The sequence below is a fragment of the Culex pipiens genome, chromosome 2 (genome assembly GCF_016801865.2).
Source record: "Culex pipiens pallens isolate TS chromosome 2, TS_CPP_V2, whole genome shotgun sequence".
Taxonomy (NCBI): Eukaryota; Metazoa; Arthropoda; class Insecta; order Diptera; family Culicidae; genus Culex; species Culex pipiens.
The window spans coordinates 14,926,895-14,939,828 of NC_068938.1; the positions used below are offsets into that span (position 1 = coordinate 14,926,895).

At 34.5% G+C, this 12,934-nt stretch overlaps 1 protein-coding gene across 3 annotated transcripts in view; it reads left to right on the forward strand.

The window, feature by feature from the left end:
• The window catches only part of LOC120420517 (transient receptor potential-gamma protein), a 236,388-nt gene that overhangs the window by 185,688 nt on the left and 37,766 nt on the right, over positions 1-12,934 (forward strand). For all 3 annotated transcript variants that reach the window (XM_039583580.2, XM_039583582.2, XM_039583579.2), the window contains 3 exons: positions 9,323-9,453; positions 9,635-9,872; positions 9,947-10,089. In XM_039583580.2, coding sequence (XP_039439514.1) covers positions 9,323-9,453; positions 9,635-9,872; positions 9,947-10,089 — 512 coding nt within the window. The remainder of the gene's footprint in view (positions 1-9,322; positions 9,454-9,634; positions 9,873-9,946; positions 10,090-12,934) is intronic.

Genomic DNA, 12,934 nt, shown 5'->3' on the forward strand with positions numbered 1-12,934 from the left:
GTTGATACACTTAGCTCGTTTTAAATAATCGTATGGGGGTTTTCAACTCGCAGTTGTCGTCCAGATAGCGTTGGATTCGGACGTGCTTGTTGAAAGCAAAGTGAAACAGTTCAAGGTCGTTGTGCTCTGTGAAATAACAATGGAACCCCGAAGATTGTTTACGCTGAGGGTGCATTTCGGAGTAGGTTCCCGGAAACCGAAGGATGAGGAGATATTTCAGTTCTTCCGGAAGCAAGGATGGACCAGCTGTGATTTGGGCGCTATGTACCGAGAGGATCATAGCCTGTACGTCCGGTTCAAGTCAGCCAAAGGAATGGAAAAAGCCTTTTCTAGGTTAGGTCCGAAAACCACGTTTTTGTACAGCGATGGAACGGAGGCAGATGTAACGGTTGCGGACGCTGGAGGAGTATCGAAGTACGTTCGAGTTTTTGGATTGCCACCGGAAGTTGAAGATGGTCGGATTGAGGAGGTTTTGGGAAAATATGGAAGAGTTCAACAGCTGTACCGAGAACGTTATCCGGAGGAAACGGGATTCCCAATTTGGAGTGGCGTTCGAGGAGTATTTATGGAGGTTAAGGAAGCAATACCGGCTCAGGTCAAGATTCAAGGAATAAGCGCTCGAATTTACTACGACGGAATGAGCAACAAATGTTTCGTATGTGGATCGAAGGATCATTTGAAGGCAGACTGTAAGGTTAGGGAAAAAATGCAGGAGAAACCGATTAATTCGTCGCCTAGGGAACCCAGCTCATTTGCAAGTGTGTTGGCTAATTGTTCCGCGTCTTCCCAGTCAGACAAAACAGTGTCTGATGGCTCAATGGTGCAAGACGATAGAAAGGTTACTTCAGAAACAGCAATCACTAGTAAAGGCCCGAAGGGAAAACCAAATGAAAGTAAACTTCCATATAGATTTAAGGGAGGAAAGATCATAATTGATGAAGAGTTCGCAAAATACTGGGACGATCGGGATGAAATGGTCCTAGAAAGAAGGGCAGCGGAAAAAAAGAGACTACAGGATTCACAAGGACAGCAATAATTTTTGGAAAGTGTTTATGAACTTATGTATGTAAATGTTTTAATACCTGTTAATAAAAAGTCTTTTTATGAAAAAAAAAAAAAAAAAAAAAACTCATGTTTTGATTTCCTATATCGATGCCGGTGTGCTTACTTGTACTAAGCTTGCTGGGATTCTTATCTAGATAGTACAAGAGAACACACGGGCATCGATATGCAACATCTCTATATACAAAACGAACACTTCCTAAAAAACTATTTTGAAAAAGTTAATTGATTTGATTGAAAGCTTATAGAGCTACAATAGGGTTTTAAAAATAACTCTGTCATAATGCAATTTAACCCTCTACAACCCAACCAAGCTTTTAAACGTTCTTCGATTTAAAAAAGCGTCAAAAATCCATTTTTCAACCAATTTTTGATCTTTAAAAAGCATTGGAAAGAAGAACTCTTTAAATTTTAGAAAATTTATGGGTTGGAAGTTTTACTTATTTTAGTTGACTTTGCCAATGTTTTTGAAAATGTTTTTTTTTAAGGGTCAACTTTGGCTGTGTTTTTTACTAACTTTTCCTATATTTTAAGTAAAAAGAAGTATGCAGTAATTTTTCTAGTATCCCAGACTATGCCTCTACGCACTTTTTTACAATTTAAATGATATAACGGTGCCATTTTAAGCAGAAAATGTGAAAAACGAGCAAAAAATTAAAATTAAAAATGACTGTAAAAACATGAAAAATAAGATAGGCAAAATGTAATGATAGGAGGTGGTAGAATAGGCCAAATACAACCAAAAACAAACATAAAATGAAAAGATAAATGCAAATTAAAATACTAAAAATGAAACAAGAAAAACATAAAACAAGAGAAGTAAAGTTTTTCGTAGAACAAAAGTTGCTCAAAATTACCTCCTGAACACGGGAAGAATAAAAAATTTTGAAAAAAAATTTGGGCAGTAGAGGGTTAAAAAAGATGTACGACCGATTAGAACAGTTTTTTTTAACGCGGGTGTATTTTTGTCATCGAAATCTGTAATTATGAGTTAATCTTTCCAGAGTACTGAGGGAACTGTGACGCGCTTTATTAGGATTGATGTAGCGAGAGGCACGGCATGTGTACAAGCGGATGCAGTGGCCAATTTCATTTGATCTCAACTGTTTTGGTTATGATTGTTATAGGCTTATGTTGTGTGTAATGTCCATAGGTCGCCTCGAGTCTATAGGTGTTGTGTTTTGGTCAGTGTTGTTGTACGTTATACATCTACCTTCCCTTTAATAAGCCAATGCGAGATTCACAGAAAGATTGGTTATCGATCACCAGTTGTGTGGGGTCGAGACGGGATGTGAACTCCCCGTTGCTGCGCCCTTACATAGGCGGGAGCGTGACCCTACTAGGTTACGTGCGCTCGTCTTCGAAATATCGGTAGCTAAGAGGTCATAGTTGTCTGAAGGTATTTTGATTCCCATTGGTCGTTCGAGTGACGGCGAAAGTTGTGAGTTTTTTTTTTGCGTGGGGGGCGGGGAGGGGATGCCGTGTCTCAACCCTAGGGGCTAGACTCCGAGCAGACGGATTAATGTAAGTAGGATAGTCTTTTAGTTTGTTATTGGTGGTTTGGTGTTTTCTAGGGACCAATATCGTATTATGTTATCTTGATAACGAGATTTGTTAGTCGGCGGTGGGAGAGGGTGGTTCGTTGTGGAGGTGTGGGTGTGGTATTGTAATAACAGACCAAGTAACATGTTTGAGTTATGCTTTCGAAACAAATGTCTGGTTAGCGCTCGGTTTTGTTAGGTTATACAATAGTAAGCCAGATCATCCCAATAACAGTTGGAGTTACTCTTCCATAACAAAAAATGTTATTCCCGAGTTGTTTTGGCGTTCAACCAATATCAGACCAATAACAAATTTTGTTATGATATCATAAACCGTTCTGCCCGGGACGGTAATAACAAAATTCATGCCATTTTAATAACAAATACTGTTAAAATAACAAAAAGTGTTATGGAATCTTCTTGATAAATCCATTTTCGCATAAGGGTTAAATAACAGTTTATTTTATCATATCAAAATTTGTTATTGGTCCGATATTGGTTGAAAGTCAAAACAACTTTGGAATAACATTTTTTGTTATGGAAAAATACCCCCGTTTGTTATTGGGATGATCGGATTAGTTGTTAAAATAACAAAAAATAATAACGAACATTTGTTCGAAGAATGACAAGAAATGTTATTAGTCTGTTGTTACAATAACAATCCAATAACAAAAAGTCATAACGACGAATAACAAATCTTGTTATAAATAACACAAAATGTTATTGACCTAGTATTTTCAAATATAAAAAATGTTATTCCTAAGTTTTTCCGTCTGCTCGGGACAGTGGTTTAAAAACACCCAAAAATTGAAATTTGGTTAATTGGACCTTTTTAATACAAATTCTAGAAAAATAACTATCAAACATGTCTGCTACGGATAATTATCTGCAACTATTTTGAACATGTTTAAAGTTCAACTTTTAAAATGAGCGCTAAAAAGCTGAATATTTCAGCACGGTGTTTTTCGAGAAAGATTTTTTTTGCAAGCAACTTTGCAAATTTTGTTTTTATTGTGTGGCTTTTACTGACCGAGCCACGTAGCCTAGTGGTACCGCTTCCGCTTCGTAAGCGGTAGATTGGGGTTCAAATCCCGGCTCGAGACTGGTGATCTTTTCTCTTCTGGATTGGATTGCTTCGTAAAGGGAAGGTAGTGCATCATCACAAGCTGGACCTAACAACACACCTTAGGGAAGGCGATCTATGGAATAGTAACATAAACCTTAACATGTTAACATTAAGTTAAGAATTAGTCACTGAATCCGCTTTGTAAATGCGGCCCCGATACTCTTCATGGGTCATGGGAAAAATTACTTTTAACTTTGCAAAATCCTCAATTCCAGTTGTCCAATGTTTGTTTTGGCTTTGATTCATGAAACCATAAGCCAGTATCGTTACAAGCAGTTAAAATATCTGGTTTTGCTGTTTCCAAGTGAAATCAAATCCCCCTAGATGACCACCAGGACGAATTGCTGGCTGGTATAACGATACAACTCTGCTTTGGTTTGGGTTTGTGGACAAATCCGAGTAACTGAAAATACTAATGAAATGCACCACCGCCGAAGGTAAACGTTGACGTGCAAATGTTGGTATTAACAAACAGTATTTGCACGCTCAGGACGAACCGCAAGCTTTCAGGGAAATGCTCTGCTACACAAATAATTCTGTTGCACCAAGTCCGAGGACAAACACAACATTCGCAAAACCGCAATTTATCATCGTTTACTCGTCATCCTTTCTCTTGCTCACTCTAGTCTAGGCTAATCTTCCAGAGATTCTCCACCACGTCATAGACTGGCTCTCAGCCGTTGTCGCGTCGTCGGTTGGGCGAAAGATTTAAATAAATTTCCCGTAAATTATTTCACCGCCACCCCGAGAAACTCCGCACCGTATTCCAGCTGGATTAGTAGCGGGTGATGAAACCGCAAACCATGTGAATGCACGACTTTGAAAAAAGATGTCACGGAATGTGGCGCGAGTGACGAGCTTTGACTTGGCTTTTCAGAACCGTTCTACGTCGTCGTCACGTGGCCATTAAACTTCCTACGCCCCTCAAAGTTCAACCCCACCCAACTTTCATCTCGAAGTTCTTCAGAAAGCTGTTTTTTCAAACACTCCACCCTCACTTTGTGGTGACTCGCTGGGAGCTGCTGTAATGGAATGTTGAGACGAGCGATGCTCACTGTATGTTGAGACTGGCTTGGTGAGTTGGAAATTAGAATCATAAATTACATAATTTTTCAAGTCGCGCTTTCGTGGTGGCGGAGTGTTTATTCTGAGCGTGTTGTGAATCTGCGGAGCTGGAACAAAATTGCTTTCTGATGCAAATTTGTTGTGGTTTTTTTTCGCTTTTTGAGGAAGTTATGGTGAAGATAAAATTGTGTCTTTCAACTAAACCAATTGTAAGATTTTTGTTGCGTGGCATCACAATTTTAGCTATTAGGTGTTTTTTTATCATATATAACCTGCACAGCGCCGTACCTAGGGGTTGGCGCAGTTGGCGACCGCCAAGGGCATCAGCCCTTGGGGGGCGCCGAAATCGATGATTGTAGAAAATTTCCATGTCAGTTAAAAAATCCTCATTATTATTTAAAATAAAATGGGCACCAGAAGTTAAAGTATACCTACAAATTAAATAGATTATTTGGACTAAAATATAAAAAAGTGTTTTAGGGGCGCAATGTTTTTGAAAATGTATATTGAATGATAAATTTATTATTTTTTTTCATCGAAGAAGGGGCGCTAAAATGGCAAAAAGTTTCAGGAGTTCTAGAAGGGTTTTTTTTAAATAACTACAGATTAAAGTTCGCAGTATAATGATGTTTAGTCACACATTCCAGACAAGAAATTGTCCAACTACAGTACTTGTTCGGTAACTTGGTGTTGTTTCACTAGGCTGTACCCCGTTAAAAAGCAGACAAACGTCAAAAACCAACAACAAAGCTAAATGATCGACATTACAGTGGATGCAAAGATGAATATCATCATACAAAAAATAATTTGAAGTTTTCATGAAATGTTATGAGCGATTCTCTACCAAAACCGGAAATGGATTTTATTTGTATTTTTTGATTTGGCTCAAACTTTGTGGGGGCCTTCCCTGTGACCAAATAAGCTATTTTGTGTCATTGGTTCACCCATACAAGTCTCCATACAATTTTGGCTGCTGTCCATACAAAAATGGTATGTAAATATTCAAACAGCTGTAACGTTTGAGTGAATTTTCTGATCAATTTGGTGTCTTCGGCAAAAATGTAGGTATTGTTGAGGACAATTGAGAAAAAAATAGGTTCACGGAAAAAAAATTTGCAGATTTTTTTATCAACTTTTTTTTACTAAAACTCAGTTTCCCAAAATACGTATTTTTTGATTTTCGAGATTTTTTGATATGTTTTAGGGGACTAAAATCCGCAACTTTTGAGCCATAGAGAAACATGGTCAAAAAATCTGCCGCCAAGTTATGAATTTTTGAAAAAATAGTGATTTTTGGAAAAAATCCAAATTTTATGCAAAAACAAATTTGAAATCAATTTTTAATGCAAAATTGAATTTGCAATCGAAAACTACTTTACATTTTTTTTGATAAAGGGCTTCGTTTTCAAGATATAGGCACCGAAAGTTTGATTTTAGCAAAATATTTGCAGTTTTTCGATTTTTAAAAATAGTGACCATGAGCGACCATTTCTAAAAATATTTTTTTTTGAAAAGTTCAGAAAATTTGCTATAAAATTGTCTAAGAGACATTGAAGATTGGACCTCGGGTTGCTGAGATACAGCCGCTTTAAGAAAAAGAAACACGAAAATTGAAGTTTTCTAAGTCTCACCAAAACAACCCACCATTTTCTAATGTCGATATCTCAGCAACTAATGGTCCGATTTTCAATGTTAAAACATGAAACATTCGTGAAATTTTCCGATCTTTTCGAAAAAAATATTTTGAAAAAAATTAAATCAAGACTAACATTTTAAAAGGGCCAAACATTGAATATTACGCCCATTAGTTGCTGAGATATCGACATTAGAAAATGGTGGGTTGTTTTTGTGAGACTTAGAAAACTTCAATTTTCGTGTTTCTTTTTCTTAAAGCGGCTGTATCTCAGCAACCCGAGGTCCAATCTTCAATGTCTCTTAGACAATTTTATAGCAAATTTTCTGAACTTTTAAAAAAAAAATATTTTTAGAAATGGTCGCTCATGGTCACTATTTTTAAAAATCGAAAAACTGCAAATATTTTGCTAAAATCAAACTTTCGGTGGCTATATCTTGAAAACGAAGCCCTTTATCAAAAAAAAATGTAAAGTAGTTTTCGATTGCAAATTCAATTTTGCATTAAAAATTGATTTCAAATTTGTTTCTGCATGAAATTTGGATTTTTGCCAAAAATCACTATTTTTCAAAAATTCATAACTTGGCGGCAGATTTTTTGACCATGTTTCTCTATAGCTCAAAAGTTGCGGATTTTAGTCCCCTAAAACATATCAAAAAATCTCGAAAATCAAAAAATACGTATTTTGGGAAATTGAGTTTTAGTGAAAACAAAGTTGATAAAAAAATATGCAAATTTTTTTTTCCGTGTACCTATTTTTTTCTCAATTGTCCTCAACCATACCTACAACTTTGCCGAAGACACCAAATTGATCAGAAAATTCACTCAAAAGTTACAGCTGTTTGAATATTTACATACCATTTTTGTATGAACAGCAGCCAAAATTGTATGGAGACTTGTATGGGTGAACCAATGACACAAAATAGCTTATTTGGTCATAGGGAAGGCCCCCACAAAGTTTGAGTCAAATAAAAAAATACAAAAAATAAAAATGGTCGAAATCGGCCGATTTCGTAGAGAGTTGCTCTTATGTTTTTATTGAGAAAATATAATGCATTGATGTTCCCCTTACCATTTTTCGATCAACCCAGTTAGCGAGCAGCATTCGTAACTGAGCTGATTTGTAATTTTCACGTTAATTTGGCTGTAAATCAAAATCAGACAAATTGATAGCCAAATTATGGTCATATTTTGAGTTTCTATAAAATATAAATTATTTTGACATTAAAGCGTATATTTTTCTATTGAAATTGTAACATTTCAATAAAAAATATCTTGAGTTTGAAAAATGGCTTTTGAGATATTTATAGGACGATTGCCCTCTTCATAAGAAATTTTGTGCATTTAAATTGGTATACGCTATTTAGAAATACTAGAATTTTGAAAAAAAAACATCGTTTTAAAATTAAAACGGCTGTTAAATTTCATCAATAAGACTATTTTTTTTAATAAAACGTTCGTTTTCAGAGCACATAAGCTGCTCTGAACATCACTTTTTAATTTTTGCTTAACCGGTGTTGAAAAAATTGCTACACAACTAAATTTTTCTGCCGAATTTCGAAAAAAAATCAGAACAGCTTATCGCTCGGCAGATATATTATTCAGGCTATTCAAGTGATATTTTGCCAAAATTTACACATTTAATTTTTAAAACGTCTAAAAAGCTCTGGTAATGAGAGGATATTCATTTTTGTCAATAAACAATAAATCAACAAAACTAAAAAAATATCGATCAAAAAAATCAATGCAAAACATAATTTTCAAAAAAAATATTTATAAAAAATAGTACCAAACGTCGTCTGTGCGCATCCATAAAAATGAATAAAAATATCATATCTTCATAATTTTTTTAACCAAATATGATGCTCTTATTATTGGCATTAAAATAAGTTTCATCATGAATTACGCTAGATATTGAATGATCTTTAATTGAATTTAATTAAATTTTAATTTAATTTAACGAATTTTATGCTGCATGTTGAAAAATTATACGCTTATATATATATATATATTTTTTTTCTAGCCTCACCGAAATGGAATCCATTGCCATACAATCAAATTAATTCTAGATCAGATAAAATTCTGCAGCAATGATTTATCATGATTGAGCACTCGATTATGTGCATTTATCTGAAAAATTAATAAAAAACAAAATTCTGCTATCATTATCGATTTTATGAAATCTGACAAAAATATTTAGTCAACATAATTCCTGCATTAAATTTTCAATTCAACCCTTGATTCAACCTATCTCATATTAATTTGAACATAAACAACTGTGTTTCTGTTTTTAACCATCATATTCAGGTCTCCAATTGCAATTATAAAACCAAAACTTATTGTATCAAGCAATGAAAATTAACATCAACTCATCAAAATACTTGTAAATTTGGGTGGGGTGCCAAATTGATGCATCGCCAAGGGCGCCGTGGACCTAAGGTACGGCTCTGAACCTGCATTTATAAAATTATTGCAAAATAATTTGAAAAACATTCTAATAAAATATCTCGACCAAAGTTTGAAAAAAGTTTGTGACTAAACAGTGCTCCTCTACAATATAAACAAACTTTAGAAGCTGAACATTTCATAATTTTGAGATTGCAATCGCAATGAAGCATAACATCGATCATAAAACGGCGACATCCTGACCGTAGAGTGTCCTCCCACATATGAAAAACTCAGCACAATCTGCTCACAATGTCACATCGTGACCGCACCGGAGAATCACCGCAGAAATCCGTCATCCTTTCACATTATCGGACAAGCAGCAGCATCAGCATCATCATCAACATAAGCTCTGTTACAGATGTTACGTTTTCTGCTTGGTTTTGAAACATCACGTGTGTGACTTTTGATTTCTTTTTTTTTTCTTTTTTCTCATTTTCGCAAACTCAGAGACACAGCATCCACGGCATGATGGAGGAGGAAAACGTGGTCCGACCACACCAGGAGATTGCGGCCCTCTCGCTGGAGGAGAAGAAGTACCTGCTGGCGGTGGAGCGGGGCGATGTGGCCAGCACGAGGCGGTAAGTTGACCCGGGTCATCCTTTCTCGAAAAGTCAAACAATCGTAATCCTTTAAAAAGTGAACTTTTCACTCGGGGAGTGTGAAGTTGATGGACAACTTTGCAACTGTTCGACCTTTTTCGCCCTTCAATCATCTTGTTCAATCTGCTTCTTTCTTCCTTTTGTGAAACCTCCCGCGTAGAATCCTGGAGAAGGCCGAAGCGGAGGGTCACATCAACATCAACTGCGTCGATCCGCTCGGCCGGTCCGCCCTGCTGATGGCCATCGATAACGAGAACCTGGAGATGGTGGAGCTGCTCATCAATCACCGGATGGACACGAAGGACGCCCTGCTGCACGCCATCTCCGAGGAGTTTGTCGAAGCCGTCGAGGTGCTGCTGGACCACGAGGACAGCAGCCACAAGAACGGGGACCCACACGTGAGTTCTAACTGTCGGAAATGGATTAAACCAATTTCATCACTTTAAATCTGATTTATGCTGTCTTCCTGCAGAGCTGGGAGGCACTTCCGCCGGATACGGCCACCTTCACGCCGGACATTACGCCGCTGATACTGGCCGCCCACCGGGACAATTACGAGATCATCAAAATTTTGCTCGACCGGGGGGCCACGTTGCCGATGCCGCACGATGTGAGGTGAGGAAACATCTTTGAATCTTTATTATTTATTTATTTTTTTCGAAGTCTTAAATTTTTTTTTGTGTCAATAAAATAAAATAAAGGAAACCTTAACATTATATTTCATTTGATATTTGATACATATTATCTAAATTAAAAGATTTAAAAAATAAAATAAAAATGCTTTTTAAACAAAATGAATAAGTATTTTAAGTATTTTAAGTATTTTAAGTATTTTAAGTATTTTAAGTATGTTAAGTATTTTAAGTATTTTAAGTATTTTAAGTATTTTAAGTATTTTAAGTATTTTAAGTATTTTAAGTATTTTAAGTATTTTAAGTAATTTAAGTATTTTAAGTATTTTAAGTATTTTAAGTATTTTAAGTATTTTAAGTATTTTAAGTATTTTAAGTATTTTAAGTATTTTAAGTATTTTAAGTATTTTAAGTATTTTAAGTATTTTAAGTATTTTAAGTATTTTAAGTATTTTAAGTATTTTAAGTTTTTTAAGTATTTTAAGTATTTTAAGTATTTTAAGTTTTTTAAGTATTTTAAGTATTTTAAGTATTTTAAGTATTTTAAGTATTTTAAGTATTTTAAGTAAGTATTTTAAGTATTTTAAGTATTTTAAGTATTTTAAGTATTTTAAGCATTTTAAGTATTTTAAGTATTTTAAGTATTTTAAGTATTTTAAATATTTTAAGTATTTTTAGTATTTTAAGTATTTTATGTATTTTAAGTATTTTAAGTATTTTAAGTATTTTAAGTATTTTAAGTATTTTAAGTTTTTTAAGTATTTTAAGTATTTTAAGTATTTTAAGTATTTTAAGTATTTTAAGTATTTTAAATATTTTAAGTATTTTTAGTATTTTAATATTTTAAGTATTTTAAGTATTTTAAGTATTTTAAGTATTTTAAGTATTTTAAGTATTTTAAGTATTTTAAGTATTTTAAGTATTTTAGGTATTTTAAGTATTTAAAGTATTTATAATTTTAATAATAAACAAAACATTTTAGAGTAGTTTTTTGTAATTATTTTCATACAAGTATAGAAAATAACAAGAAAACATTTTAAAGCAGTTTTTTTGTAACTATTTCCATTCATTGTAACTAGTCGTAGCTAACAAAATTAATGAGTTAAACTATTCCGAAACTTAAACCAAATTTGGCTCAACCCTAGGCCCTAGGAAAATTTAACGGATTTATCGACTTCCACATTATCACTAAATATATCAAAATCTAGCAAAATATTAGAAAAAAATTAAGAATTATCAAACAAAAGCAAGAAATTTAGAGGAATTTTCTGATCAATTGGTGTCTTCGGCAAAGAAGTAGGTATTAATGAGGACTATTCAGAAAAAAATAGGAACACGAATATTTCAATTTTGGGATTTTTTGATATGTTTTAGGGGATAAAAACTCGCAACTTTTGAGCCAAAGAAGTAAGTATGGTCAACAATTTTGTCGCCGCGTTATGAATTTTTAAAAAAATAGTGATTATTTGAAAAACTTAAAAAAAATCTCAAGAATGAAAAAATGCTTAAAAATTCGGATTTTGGAAAATTGAGTTTTTGTGAAAAAAAGCTAATTAAAATAGCTGCAAAAAATTACCAACAACATTGCCAGAAATTCCATCAAAAGTAACAGATTTTCGAATATTTACGTACCATTTTTGTATGGATAGCTTCCAAAATTGTATGGAGACTGTATGGGTGGACCAACGACACAAGATGGCTTTTTTGGTCATAAGCCCTCACAAAGTTTGAGCCACAAAATACAAAAAATAAAAATGGTCGAAATCAGCACATCTTTTTCATTTTATTGTTTTGATGTCAGTTTTCTCATTTTTACTCGGTTTTGTGTTTTTTTTAATTGAGTGATTCTATTACTTTTTTGGATTTTTTATTGTATTTTTAAATTAATTTGAGAATCCAAAAAGAGAAACAGACGTTTGATTAGAATCGGTGTTTACTCGATTTGAAATAAATATTACGGCTATCGATGTTAGTTCAAAAGAAACATAATAGCTTTAAAAATGACTCATGTTTCAAGAAACGAAAACAGTTTTCATCTCCCGCACTCACACTTACAACTTAAAAAAAAACAAACCTTTCTTCAAAATTAAAAACATGTTTTCAAGCGCCAAACCAAAACAAAAAAAAACCCTGAACAACAACAACCACCTTCCTGCCCACTCTCATTGTGTCCGCAGTTTTCCATCGTTTGTCATTTTGTTTGCTCATTAGCAGCAGCAACTTGTGTCACTTTTCCAAGCAACGGATCTCTGTGTCATTTAAATTTGGTTTGTTTTTAATTCCAGCCCCGCTTTCCTTTGACATTCCGCAACACAAGAGTCACATTTTCCCCGAGATAAGAACGCTCGGTGGCCCGTGCAGACTGGGCGAAAAGAGGGAAATTAAATCAACAACAACGGAAAAAACAGAGAAGTTGGGAGGAAAAGGTGCGGAAGTGTTAGTGAGGGGAAGGGGGATAATGGAGCTCTTCCTCCCGCCCTGTTAGAGCAAGGTCACAGCTTGCTTTTGTTTCTCGTAAATCCACAACCTGGAAGGCTGCTGGACTATGCTGGAAGTTCACGAGGCGGGCACAACTTCCGGTCAAAGCCAAAGTCGTGACAGGAAAAAATCCTCCAGATAAATCCCGACAGGATAATGGAGGCAGCAACCGTCAAAGAAGATTATTTTGAAAGTTTGAAATTTTCATGAAAATTAATATTATTATTCCGGGGAATTGTATATTGCTCATTGCGAGATAAAATCACGATTCTACTTCGCTTTGGTTGGTTATGACCGCCAAACTACCGCGTAGTAAAAATCAACAAGATGAACTGAAATTCAGCATTGAT